Source organism: Pseudorasbora parva, chromosome 11, assembly GCF_024679245.1.
Source record: "Pseudorasbora parva isolate DD20220531a chromosome 11, ASM2467924v1, whole genome shotgun sequence".
Lineage (NCBI taxonomy): Eukaryota > Metazoa > Chordata > Actinopteri > Cypriniformes > Gobionidae > Pseudorasbora > Pseudorasbora parva.
Window position 1 is genome coordinate 16,369,645 of NC_090182.1, and position 21,950 is coordinate 16,391,594.

Below are 21,950 nucleotides of genomic sequence, written 5' to 3' on the forward strand. Positions count from 1 at the left end.
GTTGCGGTTTTAGAAGAGTGATAATAAGACCCTGAGCTGTTTTAATGTCACTGTCACCTCCAGCCCGAAGAGAAGCCCCATCCGCGTCTACCGGCAGGTAATGAGCTCCTCAAAGGTGCATCAGCGCCTGCGAAAGTGAGAAATCAGAGATAAAGGGACAGGGGTAAGGAAGGAGAATAGAAAGAACCTGTGACAGGAGAAAAGAGAGTGTGGAAATCAAATTAGAGGTGAAACGGGAGGTAGACAGCTGGAGAAGATGACTTACTTTATGCAGCACTACTAAGACACAGAAAGAGACAATAACAATGAAGACGAAAAAAGAGAGGATAAAAAAAATAACAGGAAAAAGGACAAAACACTAAGGCAAATGCAAAGTTTTTACTTGCACATCACACTGGGAGAGCCTGAATAATAGCCTGCCAGCCAGTTGTAAATTTGTCATTGCAACAACTCATATGTATATCCAGCAGCAGGTAGATTGTTATTGAATGCGCTGCCTGTGAAATTCTCCAGCGAGATGTTAGGTGGTCAGGCGCAGCATGAGAGAGAGAGAGAGAGAGAGAGAGAGAGAGAGAGAGAGAGAGAGAGAGAGAGAGAGAGAGAGAGAGAGAGAGAGAGAGAGAGAGAGAGAGAGAGAGAGAGACGACTTTACAGCCCACTGCGTTCACACGTCCATTTCTGCAGCGCCATAACTTGACAGCAATGGCACTGGCCCTGCCCTTAAAGACCGGAATCAGTGACCTTCGACTGAAGCAGAGACTGAAGCCGGGTGTGTATTTGATGTACAGCGCATGTAGAGTGATGTACTTTGAGAACAGAGAGGCAAGTCAGCACACAGAGACCCTGATCTGCTGCTGTTGCACTGATCCGGGCCGCTCACAGGGCATCAATAAAAGCTAAAATATCTCATGTTTCTCTGCTGTGGTGCACAAAATAAAGAAAAAGAGAGAGACCAAAATAATTCAGCTGATTTTAGGGTTATTTTAGGTTAATTAATGTTGCAAGGGCAGGTTTTTTTTTTTAATCATCACAAAATATTTTCATCATGCATTTTTTTACGTGATATGTAGTTGTTATATTCATACACTTAAAGGAATAGTTCACCCAGAATTTTTTATGTGATGTTTATCTGCATACCCCCAGGGCATCCAAGATGTAGGTGTCTTTGGTTTCTTCAGTAGAACACAAATGAAGATTTTTAACTCCAACCGTTGCACTCTGTCAGTCATATAATGCATGTCAATGGGGTGAGCCGCGAGCGTGTGATCACTTACATCACGGTCAAATTACGCGATATGGTGTACGCTACGCGCGAGACATCACTTCCGCTGCTTGTATCCCATTGAGATATGCCATATCCTGTACATTTGACCAGGACAAGTTCTGTTCGGTTTCTCACACAAATCGATCGTTTTGTGTCTTAAGACATAAATGTGTCGTCAAGAGCCTCAGGGTTTAAGGGTTAGTTCATCCAAAAATGAAATGATGTCATTAATGACTCATTCCACACCCATAAGACCTCTGTTCATCTTCGGAGCACAGTTTAAGATATTTTAATTTAGCCCGAGAGCTTTTCTGTTCCTTCAGTAAAAGTGTATACACACTTGATTGATTGATTCATAATTCAGACTTTCAGCAGTTTGGCAGTTTGACACGTGATCCAAATCATGAATCAATCCGCTGATTCATGACCGTTTGAATCTTTATCTGAGGTTTGAAAACAAACGCGGAAGAGAAGACAATGCTGAATAATGTTGAAGTTTTTGTTATTTTTGGACCAAAATGTATTTTCAATGCTTCAAGAGATTCTAATTAACCAACTTATGTCACATATGGACTACTTTGATGTTTTTTTTTATTACCTTTCTGGACATGGACAGTAAAGTGTGCATACACTTGCTAAATAAAAAATATCTTAAACTATGTTCTGAAGATGAACGGAGGTCTTACAGGTGTGGAACGGCATTAGGGTGAGTCATTAATGACATACATTTCATTTTTGGGTGAACTAACCCTTTCATTTGAAATTGAAGTCCCTAAAATAATGACATCCGCAGTCTTCAGCACTGTTCCCGGGGTAGAATTCACTGTAGAATTTTTCTCCAGCCCTAATCAAACACACCTAAATACTAATCAAGCCCTTCAGGGTTGCTTGTAAAATCACTAGCCAGGTGATTGAAGCGGGTTAAAAATAATACAGGACAGTGGCTACACAGGAGCAGCCTTGAAGAATTTACAGCATCTTCTATGCCTGTTTTATTATTATTATTTCTTAAATAATTATCCAATCGATAAAATTGGCCTGTTAATGTTAATGAGCCTTCAAGCTGTTTTTATTAATGCCGCAATTCTAGACCCACCTTCAGACAGGACTGCATTTCATCTGATCTGATTAGATTTACCAGTGTGGTTTTCAAAGTGAATCAGGGTCCCATACATCACACAAAGTGGATCAAACATGCAGATATGAATGCAGGTGGCCGTCTAAACCGATTTCAAATGGAGAGAGATCAAACCTGCTTTTCCTCTGTGTCATTCCTCTGGGCTGCCTGGACGTGTCAAGTTTTGCTTCAAAGTAAATCACGCAGGCCACTTGAGAATGGTTTTATGGCTTGTACTAAATATCTATGTGCTAAATGCTGCGTTTGTGTGATGCTTTTCAAAGAATGTGGATATTTTGAACAGTTTTAAGAAGCTCTGGCACAGATAGTGGAGTGCAGGGTTGTGCTATTCAGAATAGAATTGAGAATGCTTTTTAAATTCCAATTTATTTTGAGTTGAGGTAGCAAACATGATATATAATTTAAATGTAAGGGCATTAAAGGTGCACTATGTAGGATTTTTGCAGTAAAATATCAAAACACCACTAGGCTTATATATTTTGTTCAGTTGAGTTCTGGAGATATCCCAAATGTTTCCAACTATTTGTAAATTGTGAGAAAATTACTATTTTAATCAAGGACCCGGGACATCTGAGGGAGTCGCCTGTCAATTGCATCATGTTACCTTCGTTTTCCGGGGGGGGTTGGCAGAAACGCTTTACTCTTAACAGTGTGCAACAAATGTCACAGCAGCCGCTGAGCGAAAGCACAGAGTAATTTCATAACATTATTTTAAAGACACTTAAATGTATCTAATATGATAAACAGAGCTGTGTTACCCCATAATCATGACCGGAAAAGCAGAAATGGCACTGACGGCTGTCCCGTCATAAAAAAAGTCCCGTTGCTCACAAGCTGTGTGTTTGTGTAACAATCACTCCAGCGGCCTTGCTCAGATCCCCAAACTCGGTCCTGCTCTGCTTCATACTACAGTAACGTTAATAATCGCATCCATGAACATGATTTCTGCCCGAGTCTTATCCTGATTATTTTCCACCGGCTGTGAGGTGAAGACCACATATCCCAAGATCCTGAGCTCAAACTTAGCATCATCAAACTACGCCTTTGTTTTGAATAGGCGCCCTCTAGCAGATGGAAAAGTTACATTGTGTATCAGGTTTTCCCGTTTTGAATGACATGATGGTGAGTGAATAATAGAATTTTAAAGGGGAAAAAATGATTTTGTGTCCTCTGGAGTGAACTCATTTTTCATGACTATATTTAGGTGAATCTATTTTGTGATATCCTTTCTTAGCGCTATAAATGATTACCCCAACTATAATTAACATCATCTAGCCACGGTCTATTAGACGCTAGCCTACCACTTTTCTTTGTCTACGTGTCTTGAATTGCCCATCACATTGTGTATCACCGCTCCTCACATTTGCAAAGTAATATGATGACCCAGAATTCCCATCAGAATGGGCAACCAGCCATAGCATGCTTCTCGCTGCTGGGCCACAGGTCATGACCATTAAACTGCACGTCCTAGTTGAGCAATGCCATCACACTTTCATTTATTCAGGAACACACGAGAGGATGAATCTGGGTTCTTGTTAGACGTGGACGGGGTGCTATTACCACCGGACCTGACGCACACACTCGCTGCGCATGTTTACTGAGATGAGAAAAAGTAGCATGATGGGTCCATTATCAGTGACCTTCTGTAGCTCTAGAGGTCTTGGTTGTGTTGTGCATCGGAGGACGGATATATTTAATAGCCCTCACTGAGAAGAACACCTTTGAGGGATGAAGGTTAAACAAATAAAGACAGAAAGGTCATTGTAGAACTTTGTAAATGTGCTTCTCTTTGGGGAAAAATTGCAGATCAGTTGGAAACAATGGTCTTTCTGATTTTAGTTTTTGTCTATTAGAAAAGTTTGCAAAAATTGTACATTTAGGGCTACAACAGCTTGTCACTGGGGCAGTAACCTTAAAAGCACGTCTTCATGCCGTTTGTACACATAAAAGGTTCATAGTAGGTACTAATACACACCTTTTAAGGGTGAAAAAGGTACAAATATTATTAACTTTTAATGGATACTTCCCAAGTGACAAGCTGTTGTACCTCTATACACTGTAAAAAAAAAATTGAACTTTTGCAATACAATCGACTTGGATGTTTAAGTGATTTCAACTTAAATTATGTTAAACTGACTTTAAAAAAATTAGTTACATCTTGTATAACTAATAAAAAAAAACAGTTTAGCATTTCTTAACTTAGTTCGATGAGTTAAAACAATGTAAAAACATATGTTGTCATAACTTATTGAACATATAATTTTTTTACAGTGTAGGTACCCCTGAGATTGTAAATGTAAAACCTGTTTCTGTTGTGCTGACATTTCATCCAGCTTCTGTATAAACACCCTACCTAATTTATGTATTGGCTCACACTGGCATTCTTGTAAATGAAGCATTTAAGCATCTAATGCAGAACGGATGATTTCTTTTGTTTATTATGCTTGTTTGAAACAATGTTTTCATGAGTCATTTTTCATAATTTAATATAGTTTTTTTTTTTTTTTCATATTGAGAAATTGGGCATTTAAAAGACCATATGCCATGAAAAGATGGACAATCTCATGGACAGAGGACAGAAAACATGTTGAATCGATGTCATGGCAGTGGCACATTTGCTGTTAGTCCGAGTCACCCAGCATGTTCACTTAAAAAATAACTGTCAGTCTGAGCAATTAACACTGTCCTTTTTTAAAGCTGCTTTGAAGCAGTTTATCTTGTCTGGTGTCCACATAAATCAGAATGGAACTGTAATAACTTGTGATTGTATCCTAGATAAACCAGCAGTCTTAGAGAGATTGCTCTAAGACTGCTGATTTATCTAGGATACAATTACAAGTAACTACATTTCCGTTCTGATTTATTTGTATACCAGACAAGATAAACTGCAAAGCAGCTTATATATATATATATATATATATATATATATATATATATATATATATATATATATATATATATATATACACTAGCGATGCATCAATGGGTCGGACGTGTCAAGTAATAAAAAATAACTTTCCAAAAATTGCGGATAGATGCACAAATCATTCATTTGCTGATTTTAATAAAGGCACAGACCTGTCATTTCAGAGTAAAACACATCAAACCTGAGCAAGATGTCAGTCAGTAACGTTTTGTGTGTGTGTGTGCACACTCATGCTTTCAGAGCACTTTCAGTTGTGTAAATTAAATCTCACACAATCATATTTATAGCTCCTAACTTAATAAAACAAGTGGTGTTCCTTCGATGAATGATTACCTAAAAAATGTAGTTCTGTATCAGAATTAAATACACATCTCTCACTTTTGCTCACATGCCATACATTACCTCTCTGTGTGCCATTTAGGTTTCCGAGCCCTGGTTCAGTCTATGCGTTTTTTTCATTTTATGATTTTTTTTTTTTTTTTTTACTTTTTGACATTTTAATTGCTTGCTTTAAAGAAATTTAATTTTGCCAAAGAAGAACTTTTGCTTTAAATAAATGTTCATTTAAAAGCAGCCTTCAGTGTAATATGTTACCATGGCATCATGCTTAACACTGAGAATTTGAATAATTGTAATGTGAGGGTTAGGTGCGGCTATCTGAATCAGAGAAAATCATAGGTGCGGGCAAATGATTTGGGTGTTTTTTTAACAGCAGATTCAGGCCACGTTAGAGCTGATCCGCACATCTTTAACATACACACATCCAAAAATACTTACTCCTGCATTGTACAGTAAGTTATTTGGGGACGTTTGATTGTTCAAACTGTTTTGGGGAAGTTAAATGGACCTTTTAAAACTCTGAAGGCATTTAGCCCTGAAGAACAGTAAATAGGCCCACAATAAATGCTGCAAATACTTTAGCTTTAACGGAACAAAAGAAAAAAAAGGTGCTGTAGCTTTTTTTTGATTTTCTTTTTGTTCAAGTCAAGATCAAAAGAAAAATATGTGTTTTCAAGTAAACTCAAGACAAAAAATTATAATAATAGTATTTCATGGCCTCTGTGTATTTCTGTTTGTGGGAAAAATTATTATTGTTTTTTATTTCCTCCAGTTTCACTATATCTCTCAATAGCGGATTCTGACTAAATTTATGTAGGTGCAGATTCTGGGTCTTGGTGCTATTTTATGATAAATATTTTGTTAGCTTTATATTCTAATCGCTGAACAAATGTAGAATACTTTTGGCAAAGGCGTTATTAACCCTGATGGTGGCGCTCTAATGTTGATTGACAAGCTTAAAGTACACAAGACAATGTGTAAAAATTAAATTCCACAAACAAGATTTCTCACAGTTTCAAAACCAAAGGACACATGGATTGGCTCCTAATGAAACACTGCTCATTCAAGTAGTAATACTTTCCACACATTCCAGATTTTTGCCGTCTGCACGGCAACACGGCTGAACTGTACACCTGTCAAATCACAGGTGGATGATGCAGTATGAATATTCCCCCAGTCACACATCTGCAATTCTGGAATGTGATAGAAGACATGCTGTTCTTCGTTTGCCACCGAGCCAAAAAATGGGAATGCTAATGTGCCGCGAGTGCAAACGTGCACGCACACATAGGTTTGATGACACTGACCTTCATCTCCTCTGGGCAAGGTAGTCGGTAGACAGCCATTTATCTTTTATTCATTCTGCCATTTCTAAGGAAGGAAGCTTTCCTGCCACGGTGGCTTGTCAAAGTAGAGGCCATTTTGTGATGTGTGGCACGCTTTGGCTGATCAGCACACATGCACACACCAGGCTCAGACATATATATATTCATATTTCTCAGTATATCACACACACACACACATTGCAGTTAGTGGTGCAGTCATGTGGAGATGGGCTGTGCATGATTTGACATCTGTCAGTAAATCTAGTTTGACAGTCTTTAAAACAAGCTGCTTTACCACAACCTTTCTTTCTCCTTCTTTTGCTTTCATTTCTGTTTCGTTTCTGCCTTTCATTATCTATCTCTTATGCTCCAGAAACATCACCGGTATTCTCACAAGAAGCCACACTGCACCACCTGAGCTACATATAACAACAAAAACATCTCAAATATTGTCAAATGCTTTTTGACAAGACTTCCCAGCCGTTGTTTCCAGCAACTGTTTTAAGTCCCTCTGCCACTTTTCTAGGACTTTCTCTGACATGATTGCTAGAATAATGTGCAGTCTGTCCTCCTCTGCTGTGTTTGCGTAACACCAAGCAATTCTTCTGCTACCTATTAGGATTGCCGAGACAGAAATATGTCTTTTTGTCTTTTTTTTATTCTTTTTTTTTTATTTATTTATGGACATAATGATTCAGCTGTTTAAACATATACACTAGCCGTTTTATAATCATATATGTACTAATACTAATGCATTCTCTTCTTGTGATGAGGAAAGTCATCTAAAATCATAGATCATATAAAAGATCAGTTCAGTACAACCGTTCCAGCCTGTATGCTAGTGTACTCTCTCTGCAAGTTACATAGTTTCACCAGTTGGTAGTCTTCGTGAGTCATTGAATCATTTGTTCAAATCATTAGGCCAGATCATTTGGAATTAAAGTAACGCTCTACTGCTGTGTGTTGTTCGGAGATGTATGGCAGTTCTGTTTTGATACAGACGTTTTGTTTGGAACTATTTGCTTCGACAGAACAAAACAGACAAAGTGACCAAGACGGCAACATAGTGTTGGCCCAGATCTGGCCCACATCTGGTACGTGTGGATTCTATGTGTACCAGATGTGGGCCGTATCTGGGCCAGCCCGATGCTGCTGTCTGTAAACAAGCAATATTGTATCTTATATGTCATGTATTCAGAACCGTATGTACAAAAAAAAAAAAATTCAGCTCTCCAATTGAAAATCTACATTTTTCAGTTGGGCAAATTGAATTTAAGCAAATTAAATTGCATCAATTTACAGAAATTAAATTTGGACAACTGAAAATTGTAGAAAAAATTCAATTGTGGCCTAAATTTTTTAAATGTATTATTATTACAGAAATCTGTTGTATCTACCTTATACCTAACATAACATTGGCCTTCATATTCTTTTTTTATTTATTTTTTTATTTTATTTTATTTTATCGTAACCATAAACACATTGGTTTGTTGCTGAAATAGTTTCTGTACTTTGTATTTTATTTATCTATAGTCTCACACATTCATAGAAAATAGCTTACTTCTGCATTGCAAATTTTTACAAGATATCAGTTTTTGTTTGACCGTAGGCAGGTATTCACAGTAATACTGATATTAATAAAAACAACAGTAATATAGTACTTGTGCTTGATTTATATTGATTCTGTCTATATACACATACTGTACAGACATATTTTTTAGTATATTTGTACTATTTAGTTATAATCTTGCTTAAAATATCATTGGAACCCTATTTCTGGCTATCTAAAAAGCCAAATTAAATAATTTATATGAATGTTTCAAGGATTATATATATATATATATATATATATATATATATATATATATATATATATATATATATATATATATATATATATATATATATATATGTTTTTCACACAGTTTACTGTGATTTACAAAAATGCTGTAAAGGACTGATGTATCAAATATGATGCATTAAAGGTCCCGTTCTTTGCGTGCTTTCAAAGCTTTGATTATGTTTACAGTGTGCAATATAACACGAGTTTATGTTTCGCGTGTAAAAAAAAACAGTATTTTTCACACAATTTACTTATCTGTACAGCGCTGTTTCCTCTGTCCTAAAAACGGCCTGATGATTTCCTTGTTCTATGAAGTCCTTCCTTCAGAAACACGTAACAAGTTCTGATTGGGCCAGCGGTTCCCGTGTTGTGATTGGACAGCAGCTTAGCGCACTTTGCCCGGAAAGGTCCCGCCTCTTACCATAACGGGGAGATGCAAGTGCTGAATGCGCGCTCCTCTCCATTTTGTTTTGAATGTTTCCAGTCAAGAGTTGTCAGGGAACACACAGGAAAATCACAGGCAGCAGGCTAAGAAATAGGATCCAAATGTAGGGGAAATTTAATGACAAAAAAACAATACAGATCAAAAATCGGGAACAAAATAACACTGAGCGAACGGAGAACAGGGAACGGGGAACGGGGAACGGAGAACGGAGAAAGGGGAATGGCGAATGAGGAACGGGAAATGGGGATCGGGGAACGGGGAACAGGCAACGGGGAACAGAGAACAGGGAACGGAGAACGGGGAACGGGGAACGGAGAACGGGGAACGGAGAACGGGAAAAGGGGAAAGGGGAATGGGGAATGTAGAACAGGGAACGGGGAACGTAGAATGGGGAACAGAGAACGGGGATGGGGAAGGGAGAATGAAGAACAGAGAATGGGGAACAACTGCAGCACTGAGGTATATATGCACATGGAAATCAAGGTTAACAAGATAACTAGAGGGAGTGGCTAATAGGAACAACTGAGGAAAACTAATCCTGAAGAAAAGATAAAAATAACTACAAAATACCACAGGTACAGGACACATAGATACACACAATGCATAGATAAACTTTAACATAAAAGTCCCACAGAGTGCCAGACACAGGCCAGATGTGACAAGATTGCATTCAGAATCATTATTGACATTATTGTCATTTTTCATCCCTGTATCTGGTAGAATGTGATGCTTACATCACCAGGGTTGAGGTTTGATTCACGGGAATGCCGGATTTCAAAGGCTTTGCTTCGAATGCACTAATAATTAGTAACACATTTTATTCTTTAACTATAAACCTTTGAGATGCATCATCTCATTTTCAAGGGGGTCCTAAAATAATACAAAAATTAACATCTGATTAAAGTGCTTGCCAAATGTATAAATGTAAATGCCTTTGGAAATCTTGAAAGGTTTGTCTGATTCTTCTTGTGAGATGCACAAAATCTGCAAATTCTCATAATTTATTTACATGACAGACTTGTTAGATTTTCTCACATGACCATTTGTGAAAGGCTCTTCATATTGCCACAGTATCGATGAATTAGTAATGCTGCAGAACCGCAAATCAATCTCCATATACACTGATCTGACTACTATTTCTTTCACAGATGATAACTGTCGTCTGGGAGATTATAAAAAATTGAAGACCAAGATATTGGACTTAAACGCTCAGAGGTACTTGACCTCTGGTAACCATGGCAGCCATGAGAAGGATATGGCAACTAGGAAGCATCTGGTGGACATGATGTTCAAGCGCTTTGATGCAGATGGCAACGGAAGAGTTGACAGCAGCGAGCTCTCACAGGTAAGACAGAACAAGAGCATAACAAAATCACTCTTTTCTTTCAACCGTTTAATTGGCTTTGCAATTAAGTGATGTCTTTTGACCTTAACGTGCATCTGCCCTCTTAATGACCATTTTCAAACCAACATAATTGTAATATACATTATAAAGCAATAAACAATAAGGATGGATCGGGGACAGAGTCAGAGTGTTTTGGGCCTGTTGAGTGAGCTGTCGTTTATCATTTTAATCCTTTGCTGTGATAATCTTTCATGCATGTTTTATGCCTTACAAATGAAAACATCTGGGATTATATATATATATATATATATATATAGATATATATATATGTATATATATATATATATATATATATATATATATATATATATATATATTTTGAACAATATTAAGGAATTATGCTGAATTAAACATGTTGCCAAGGTAACGTCTAGCAGATAACATATTCGCTCCTGGGCAAAAAAACAAAACAAAAAACAAGCCTACAACAAGCCCAGAATGGCTAAACACTAAGATTTTAATTGTCTTAACCACAAATTATTTGTCAGGAAATTAGCTACATTTAAGCAAATTCACTACTTAAAAAGCCCTCGCTGTCTCAGAAAAAAAAAAATCAAAGGCAGAATGTAGTTTTTGGCAGAAAATGGGAAGTTGTGTGTAGAGTGATGAATCATGATGAAACACGTGTTGTATGGTAATGCTCCAGAGCATTGTACTAAAAAATCTGAGAAGAAATATAATAATCGCATCCCTACTACAGTGAAAAATGGTGGAAGATGTGTCATTGTGTGGGGAGCCTTTTTAGCTGCTGATATCGGTGAGCTATACTTCACTCTGAAAAGTAATTTAATGCTTTGGAGTACGGGAGAATATTGCAGAATGGCTTGCTTCCCAAAAGTTGTTATCTAAAGAGTTATGATCAGATTCTCCTACCTAAATTGCAATGACAACCAAAAAGTGGCTTCAGAACAAGTTTTGGCCTGGTCAGAGTCCAGATTTAAACCCTATAGTGGATTTGTGGTTTCACAATAAACTCAAATGAACTGGGAGAGATTGTTTAGCTATTCATAAACTGTTTGACGCCATCAACATGGGTGGAACAACATCGAGTCTTCCTCCTGTAAAAAGCTGTCTGCAAGTTCACCCACTCTGCTTAAACGTTTAAAGAAAACAAAGGGGAAGGTATCTAATTATCTGTGCAGTTCTTGCTCATTTCCTGTCCAGTGATTTGTGAATAAAATGGTTACATTTTGTTTTTTATTAAGAAAACCCAAAACATAACTATCTTCATGACATTCTCCCCCTGTGTATCTTTCTTTCATCTTTAGAACACAAAAGAAGATATTTTAGATATTTTGAAGAATGTTTATAACTTAACAGTTTTTTTTTTTTTTTTTTTTTTTTTTTTTTGCATTGGTCTTCAGAATATGTTTCTTTTTTATTTTTGTTGTTGAATTTGTTTTTGAATTTGAACTATTTTAAGTTTAAAAAAAAGGGGAAATAAATTATGAAGTCCAATCAAATTCTGAATACATATTGTTTTGGTTTATTTACAATAGGCTTTATCTATTTATTTTTTTACCTGATCTGATATGCTATGGGAATGGCTGGGGATAACTTTTACCCATATTTTATTGCATTCATTTAAAAAGGCAAATGAGCAGGCAAGCTTGTCTCTATTTTTTAATAACTCGTTCATAACGGATCCCAGGTCAGCTGTGCTTTATCTTGTCCTGAGGCAGAAAGATTACACCTGTCCATAGAGATAGTGTGCATAGCAAAATGAGCAAAATATGAATTTATTCATATTTCTCCTGAGAGAAAACTCTGAACGCACTTTCACTCCCTGTTACAGGCGTAAGCCATTTCAATTTCATTGTGCAATATTTTCATGTCATTTGCATATTTCTTCATTCTCAGTGGAAGAAGAATAGATCTCTTTTCATGCATGGCAGATCGAAGACAATGTAAAAAGTGAAAATTTGGACCGGTCCTGAATGCAAACGCTTGGCCTTTTGACATGAAGCCACTGCAAGGTTGAAAAGGTGATGAGGAATAGGAACATATAGTGAAATGCCTTGCAGCGAAATCAAAACATTCTGCTCTAATAGAGCAATTAAACTCCATTAGTATTCTTCTCAGGTAGGTCTTCTGGTACACCTGGAATGATCGTCATGCAGAAAGTACAGTGACAGTCCATGAACCCTTTCTGACTTATTGAATGAGTATTGTAATTGATGTCATATATAATACATTGTGCCATTCTGGAAACCACTTAAAGGGATAGTTCACCCAAAAATGAAAATGTGATGTTTATCTGCTTACCCCCAGTGCATCCAAGATGTAGGTGTTTTTTGTTTCTTCAGTAGAACACAAATGAAGGTTTTTAACTTCATCTGTTGGAGTCTGCCAGTCATAATGCATGTGAAGGGGTAACAATTCTGTGAGAGTAAAAAAAAAAAACATGCTTAGAAAACGTGCACAAAAACCCTGCTGCTTGTGACGACACATTGATGTCTTAAGACACGAACCGATATAATATATATATAACCGATCGGGTATATATATAGAGAGAGAGAGAGAGAGAGAGAGAGAGAGAGAGAGAGAGAGAGAGAGAGAGAGAGAGAGAGAGAGAGAGAGAGAGAGAGAGAGAGAGAGAGAGAGAGAGAGAGAGAGAGAGAGAGAGAGAGAGAGAGAGAGAGATAGAGATAGATAGATAGATAGATAGATAGATAGATAGATAGATAGATAGATAGATAGATAGATAGATAGATAGATATTTTCATGTCTTAAGACATCAATGTGTCGGCACGACAAGCAGGGTTTTTGTGCATGTTGTTTAAGCATGTTTTTTTTACTCTCATAGAATTGTTACCCATTCACATGCATTATGACTGGCAGACTGCAACGGTAGGAATTAATAAAATCTTGTGTTCTCCTGAAGAAACAAAGACACCTACATCTTGAATGCACTGGGGGTAAACATCACATTTTAATTTTACATTTTAATGCAAAATAATTGTAATGCATTTAATGCAAAGCCTTTAAAGGGATAGTTTATCCAAACAATTTAATTATCTCATGATTCACTCACCCTCAAACCATCCTAGGTGTATATGAAATTCTTCTCTGAGACAAATACAATTGGAGTTGTATTAAAAATTCCTTAGCATTAGTGAATTGTTGCCTGAAATTTGAAACCAAAAAAGTGTATCCATCCATATAAAAAAAAAAATCCACATGGCTTGAGGGTGAGTAAATAATGGGGTAATTTTTATTTTTGGGTGAACTATCCCTTTAAAATATACAGTATAAATACTACATAATTGTATATCATGGCCTCAAAGCGTATTTGGAGGCTTAAGGCACTTTAAATGTGTGTATCACTGCATCTGATGCAAAATATCAAACAATGTTCAAACAAGCCATGCTCATAAACTCTTTTTCCAGAAATATATCCTGTATTTCTGTGCATCTCGAAGTGTTTATGTTTAAAAGTGATAGAATAAATACATGCCTAAAGCTATTCTGAGATTTCATTTAGCACAGTGGATCTAATGTGGAGAGTCGTTCATTATGGAAAACCTTGCTGACATCGCCTAAAGCATGCGGCATGCAGATCAGAGTGGTACATCGACAAATGCCAGCATTTGAAAGTTCGCTTGTTTGTATGGGTTGTCTTCGTAGTGAATCAACACTGCAAAGCAAAAGAGGTGAAAGTGAAGGTTTTGAGTCGGTTTCTGTGCTGGTATCAAGTCTCTATAAGAGGATTAGAGTTTGCAGCAGATAATAAAAGGACAGGATTGAATCCGAACACGCAGGTGACTGGTTTTGGTCATATAAGTCAGTTTGAGTCAGTCTCAGCACTAGGTATGCCAAAGCATTCATGATATGTTTCTAAGATCAGGTCTATACTATGTGCTGTTTGCATTACTTTCAGTAATATATTGAATCCAATGACCACCCGTCACCAAGTTAATTATGATTGTTCATATCGCATATGCTCAAGGCATTTTCCAAATCTAAACTGTAATCCACAGTGAATCTAACCCCTAACATTTATTATCAACAATCCCTCCAGCTTTCTTTCTCTGACTGTAATTACCATCAGATATTTCTGGCATGGATGAATGTATGATTTTACAGTAATCCCTCATGTTTTCCAGCATAAGGCTGTTATAAAATCTTCTGGATGTTTGCCAGTCGACAGGATTCACAATGTCTGATGCAGATAGGAATCACATCTTTAATTATTCAGAATGGTACACTAGAGCAGTGGTTTTGCTTCAGGATGGAGATTTTACAGCAGACGTCATGTGAAGGCCCAAGACGGCACCAAAACTGTGTAAACAAACATGTCCTTAATTTCGAGCACCGTTTGTTAGTATTTCCTTGAGCTACATTCACTGCACAAAGCACTTTTGCTCTGGTAAGCATTTTAAGTGAAGTTAATAAACGTAATGTCGGGAGGAGTATGCCCATATAACCTTTCAATTAATACCGAGGTATACAGCCAGCAGCTTACCTCTTCCCCTTTTTAGTTCCTGCAGCATCCCTCCTCCTCCCCTGCTCCTCCTTTTGTACAATATTGTACACCACACTGATGGTGGTTGAGGAGAGATCCCTGACACGAGTGTAAAGCGCTTTGGGTGTACAGTAGTACATATGAAAGCACTATATAAATGACTCATTCATTCATTCTTTTATTTCATTCAATTTTGTCTGTTATAGGGGGGCAATCGGAGCTTGGGTAGAATATCCTCTCCGAGCCCCTCTATAGCAGACAGCAAGCCAAATCTGTTTACCACTTTCACTAAGATTATATGGGCACACAAACTCGTGAAAGTGTCATACAGTAGCTGCTGCTTTGGATTTAATCTCTAATGTTTCGACCTTTAATCTTGTCATGCAGGTCATCAAGCAGGAAGGTCTGAGCAGGACGGCATCAGAGTGCACCCTTTTTGACCTGTTCAAATATAATGACGTCAACGAGGACGAACACCTAACTAGAGAGGAGTTCTACGCAGCTTTTGGTGAGTGTTGGGTTTTGACAAAGTGATGAAAGTGAACAAAGCTGAGAGGAATGTTTTAGCTGCATAATTAGCACCGTCATGGCTGAATGCATATTCAGTAACTGTGACACTTGTTTTCTGTGTCATTTGTTAATAGCACAATGGATAATTACAGTATTTTCATAAAGAAACCGAATGCATGTCCGGGTTACAGTTTTAATTTCATGGTGCAATATTTTCATGTTTGGATATTTGTTAATTTTTCATTAATGATTAAATGCATGAGGAGGTTAACTATTCTAGTACTGAGTCCGACTGGATATAATGAACGTAATGACTTGGAGTTCAGTCGAGAAACACAAATTTAGTCAAGTTGAAAGTGTCAACTTGATGGATTTTTGTTGTTGTTGACCATTTTTTTTATTCTTTTGACTGATTCACCTGACTCAGTCAATTGTTCACAAACTGCAACTACTGAGGACTTTACAATAGGAAGACGTGTTGTATATATCTCTTGTGTATATTATTTTGCATCCAGCCATATTTTTAATATGTAAGTAGTGGCATAGTGCCACCATTTGAGTTTTGCAGATAAAGCATATTTCTGCCTTGTTGTCCATTCCAAAGTAAAAGCTTATTCTGACATTTTTTTAATCAACATATACATTTCATGTTTTACCAATATATATATATATATTTTTTTTAGAGGTCACACTTGGTAGGTTTGGTTAGATTAAAAACAAACTCTGATGCGATTGTTCTGTGGTTCATTTGAATAAGTGTGAACACTGCCATCTAAACCCTGCAGTGCACCAAAACAAGTGGACCAAGAAACACTGTTTTTCAAACAAACTCTGTTGCGGTTTAACTGGAATTTGACGTCTAAACGAGCTAAAAGCAGGATGTGGTGTCGCAAGATGCAAGCCCTTAAAAGGACAGAAGGCTCAAGAATACCTTTGAGTTAATTTGAGTTTATAAAATGAAGGAAATTCATTTAAAGGGGTGGTTCTGTAGGTTTTTTTCTAGACTTGGTTGGTTTTATGGGGATTTTTCCTATATTTGACCTTTATTCCACACCGCTGTCTCCACTGTCCTTTGAACGGCTCGTCTGCTTCCTTCTTCTGTGAAGCCCATCCCTCTGAAAAATGCAATAGTCTTAGATTGGTTAGATGGCCAAATGTAGTTTCATGTATTTTTATTGGCTGAAGTGCCAAGCAAAGGTTGTCTGGAAACGCATTGCCCCTTACTATTACGGGCAGAAGTCCAATCTAGGGCAGTGTTTATGTTAATAACAAGGGTTTATGATGTCACCAACCCGGGAAGTAGCTCATTGTAGTCCAAACCGGCCGTTTTTATAGGCAATAAACTGCCATAACTATAAAAAAACAATATCTCCGTTTGCATTGAACTTTCAGGGCTGTAACTTCGCAGATACTGTTTATGCTCAAGCAGCAACATTACACACTCACTAAAGTTAAAAAAGTGAAATCGCATGCAACCACCCCTTTAATAAATAGAAACTCAAAATATTATTGTATCTGAAACACATCAATAAAAAAAAGTGATAAATCATAAACATTTGGCATGTTTCACTGCATTATTACTAATAAAACACAAGTACGCAATTTGCTTACAAAATATTTCAATACTTAATAAATTTTAAGGAAACCAGGTAACTTACTTTTTAAATATTTTTTCAAGTGTGCACAATGGGTGCATTTAGCCTAGCACACAGCGTTGTTTTGAATGTTTGCAAAGTTTCATCGCAAAATATGTCATAAAAGCCATTTGTGATGTTTTGTTTCCTTTATTTCAGTGTTTAAAATGGCAATGCAAACGCCACCAAGAGAACCAAACTACAAGTGTAAATAAACCTTTAAAAACGTTTAGTACGGTGTTGAAGAATGTGGGCATTAAAGAACTGTTAACAGAACCAAACATCATGAAAATCATTAGGTTTCAGTAAAATATTACAATATCCAGAACTGGTTCTTGGATCCCAGCCCTGCTCTTCATGGCAAGTTCAGACCATTGGTATGTCATGTAATGAAGTTACATTTTGCCGTTAGCCCATTCCACAGGGTCAGCAGCCTCTGAAATGGATTATGACTCTGACAACCCACTGTTCGAAAGTCAGATCTTGCAGTCACCGTAAAGGTGAATGGATCCTAATTAAGCTCTAATTGAAGTCTACAGTCATATTTTTCAGTAAGCCACTGAACAGTGACGGCCTGAGTACGATTTTCCTCTTTCGTGTAGTCATTAACGGATTTGCTGAAGAGAAACTGAGGAACACTAATTAACTGCATGACTCAAGATGCAAGTAACATTTGGCATAGAGCATGCGACTACAACTTAGTCTGGAAACTAAGTTGTATTGCTAAAGTAGATGAACACCCAGACACCGTGGATTGTCAGTAATCAAGCCGATAAAAGATGTTTTATGTTTGGGACATGACTAACCTCACTGAACTGAGACTGTCCCCTGGTATTATTATAGATATTTATATTTTATAGAAATATAATTCTAATGTGTACACACACGCACACATTGGGTTTCATCATGTTTTATAGGGACATTCCATGATTCCAGGAAAATGATTTTTTTTTACAGTGCAAACTTAATACTTAATACCTTAAACCCACACATCATAAAAAAAATATGATTTATAAGATATTTTCCACACACACACACACACACACACACACACACACACACACACACACACACACACACACACACACACACACACACACACACACACACACACACACACCTAAACAAAATAAACAAATATTGTAAATAAACAGATATAAAGAACAAAATTAGTCCTTATTATAATATTCATAATATTATATTGTGTTATACATTATATTATATTATTAGTCAGGTCTTCCTTTCTCATTTAGGACTTTTGGTCTTTGTAGAAACTTTTACTTTTAATTTCTATCTAAATAGAGAATAAATTAGTGTTCCCAATATAGATACAGTGCATCAGGAATGTATTCACAGGTACATACTGTTTCCACTGATTATCATTAGCCCCGTTTCCACCAAAATTACCCGGAACAATTTGTACCAGGAACTTTTTTACAGGAACTTTTCTCCCCCCCAGACCTGCAGCTGTCTGCGTTTCGACCGCGATAAAGTTCCGAGAAGATTAGGCAAATTAGTCCGGTGATGTAGGACTGCACGCGACTGTTCCTCCAAGCCAGTGACGGACAAGGCTGTCACTTTTTATTCGATATTCGAATATGCATTCGAAGATGACGTGAAATATCCGTAATCGAACTATAAATAAACTATCCGGTTTTTAAAGTGCCATGTAGCGCAATTTTTTTTTTTACTGTCGGTGCGTTTACATGGAGCACTAATCAGTTTAAAAGTCCAATCTGAAGGAAAATGCTCCATATAAACACCTCAATCGTAATAAAAATGCCCAAACTGAATGAAATTGTAATCGTTTTGAGATGGGTGGATAAATCTTTTCATGAATCGATCAAACGAAACATTTCACCATGTAAATGACCTGACCGGATTACTTTTGAGTGTGCGTCCTTATGTGACAACAGCGCGCGCCCCACTGAAGAGCACACGTTGTGCTCATGCACCAAGCATGTTGACAAGAGAGGAAAATACATTTTTTTGAAGGATAATCTTTTTATTTCATAAGAAGTTATGAAGATAATGTTGGCATAATGACACTGTCCCTAAGCCTATGTAAGCAAACAATCAACTTCTTCAACTGCGCCTGACATTAGAATTAATTTTTACACTTTACAACAAATGAATAGCTTTTATAAAACCGTAAAGTCCTGGTGGCCGTTGAGAGCTGCTATGGCATCCGTAAACACATTCCAGCTGCTGGAGATGACGGCGTTGTAGATAATTGAATATATTCGAATGCCTTGCTTGATATTTTATATCCGTTCGAATTAGATTTTTTTTCAAAAATGACAGCCCTAGCGGACAGTAATCATTTTTGTGTGTACCGATTGAAAGATTTAGTGGATTTAGTTATTATAAGCTATTTATTTGTTTAAATAATCATCTCAGAAAAAATAATAATTCTTCTGTCAGGCGCAGTTAAAGTAAAAAACTGCCTGGGGCAATATACGCTGTGTCATTACTCCAACATTATCTTCATTATCTTATAACTTACGAAATAAAAAGTTAACCCCTCAGAAAAATTAACTTTCCTCTCTTGTCAACATGAGCGCGGCGTGTAAGACTTTTAAAAATGCCGAGTTGAACCTAAATGCTGCGAGCTCAACCAATCAGCATGTTCAGCGCCCAAGTCCCGCCCTCGAAAGTTCCTGAACTTTGAAAAAGTACTACCCCGCGAGCAGGGCCGTTTGGAGGGGGAAATATTTACCCGGAACTTCATTTATACCCTGGTTCCTGCGGTCTAAACACACGAAGTACCACCCAAAGTTCCTAGTTCCTGGGTAAAGTTCCTGTGGTGGAAACGGGGCTATTGAGATGTTTCTACAACTTGAGTCCACCTGTGGTAAATTCAGTTGATTGGACATGATTTGGAAAGGCACACACCTGTCTATATAAGGTTCCACAGTTAACAGTGCATATCAGATCACAAGCAAAGCCATAAAGTCCCAGGAATTGTCTGTAGACCTCCGAGACAGGACTCTATTGAGGTACAGATCTGGGGAAGGGCACAGAAAAATGTATTGAGCATTGAATGTCCCATCATCCATAAATTGAAGCCATGGTCAGGGAAGTGACCGAGGAACCCGTTGGTCAGTCTGACAGAGCTCTAGCTTTTCTCTGGGGAGAGAGGAGAATCTTTCAGAAGAACAACCATCTCTGCAGCACTCCACCAATCAGTCCTGTATGGTAGAGTGGCCAGACAGTACATGACAGCGTGCCTGGAGTTTGCCGAAAGGTACCTGAAGAACTCTCAAACCACAATAAATAAAATTCTCTGGTCTGATGAAACAAAGATTGAACTCTTTGGCCTGAATAGCAAGCATCATGTCTATATGAAACCAGGCACCGCTCATTAACTGACCAATACCATCCCTACAGTGAAGCATGGTGGTGGCAGCATCATGCTGTGGGGATTTTTTTCAATGGGAGGTACTGGAAGACTAGTCAGGATCAAGGGAAAGATGAATGGAGCAATGTATAGAGACATCCTTGATGAAAACCTACTCCAGAGTTCTCTGGACCTCAGACTGGGGTAAAGGTTTATCTTCCAACAGGACAACTACCATAAGCACACAGCAGAGATAATAAAAAAAAAAGGAATGGCTGTGGGACAACTCTGTTAATGTCCTCGAGTGGCCCAGCCAGAGCCCAAACGTGAATCCCATTGAACATCTCTGGAGAGATCTGAAAAGGGCTGTGCACCGACGCTCCCATCCAACCCGATGGATCTTGAAAGGTCCTGAAAAGAAGAATGGAAGAAAAACCTTTCCAAAAACATGTGTGCCAAGCTTGTGGCATCATACTCAAAAAGACTTGAGGCTGTATGTGTGTGTGTGCATGTGTGCAAAGATTTCAAACAAACTTTTTTTCACATTGTCATTATGGGGTATTGTTTGTAGAATTTGAGGGGAAAAATAATGAATCGAATACATTTTGGAATAAGGCTGTAACATAAAATGTGGGAAAAGTGATTACTTTCCGGATTCACTGTAAAAGCCTTGAGTTCTTGGTTCTCAATGCAAGCTCCCTATGGATGGCTAAGACATCCCTTATGTCACAAGAAATGACACATACTGAAAGATTCTTAAGTAAAAGTAAAGGCCAAATGAGTCCCAACCTTTTATTCTAACCTTCAGCACATCTGCTCTGTCTCATTTTGCTCTTTATTCTCATCTTCCTCTGACACGTCAATTTGACTCAATTTGCTCTGACATTCAGCAAGGGCCGACACATTTACCATGTGTTCCGGGATAAGATAAAAAAAAGGACAACAATGCATGGATCACTTTTGTGAGCATCACATTGGGTTTTTGAGCATGAAGCAGATTTTCAAACAGGAAGTAGGTTTTAGAATGAGAATCACTGCCTCAGTCTGCCCCCATGCCCTTCCTCCGATCTCAGCAGGAGTTTGGATGAGGCGGGAACAGCCCTACAGGCAAACAAAAAAAATGTTATTGCTACTTTTGCTTTTCTTCTAAACTTGAAGATAAAAAGATTACAAGACATTTTGTCAGACGCCTTCAGAGAACTCCTTCACACTGTCTCCTCAGCTCCTGATGCTTTGAGCAAATGTTTTGTTTTTTGTTTTTAAGTTTGAAGAATACTACTTTATAAACAGTGCATGTTTGTTGTACCAACAGCATT

General features: G+C 37.6%; 1 protein-coding gene across 2 annotated transcripts in view; it reads left to right on the forward strand.

Annotated features, from left to right (window-relative positions):
- Positions 1–21,950, forward strand: part of fstl5 (follistatin-like 5) — a 168,416-nt gene that overhangs the window by 70,884 nt on the left and 75,582 nt on the right. For both annotated transcript variants that reach the window (XM_067457225.1, XM_067457226.1), the window contains exons 5-6: positions 10,429–10,625; positions 15,538–15,658. In XM_067457225.1, the coding sequence (XP_067313326.1) occupies positions 10,429–10,625; positions 15,538–15,658 (318 nt within the window). The remainder of the gene's footprint in view (positions 1–10,428; positions 10,626–15,537; positions 15,659–21,950) is intronic.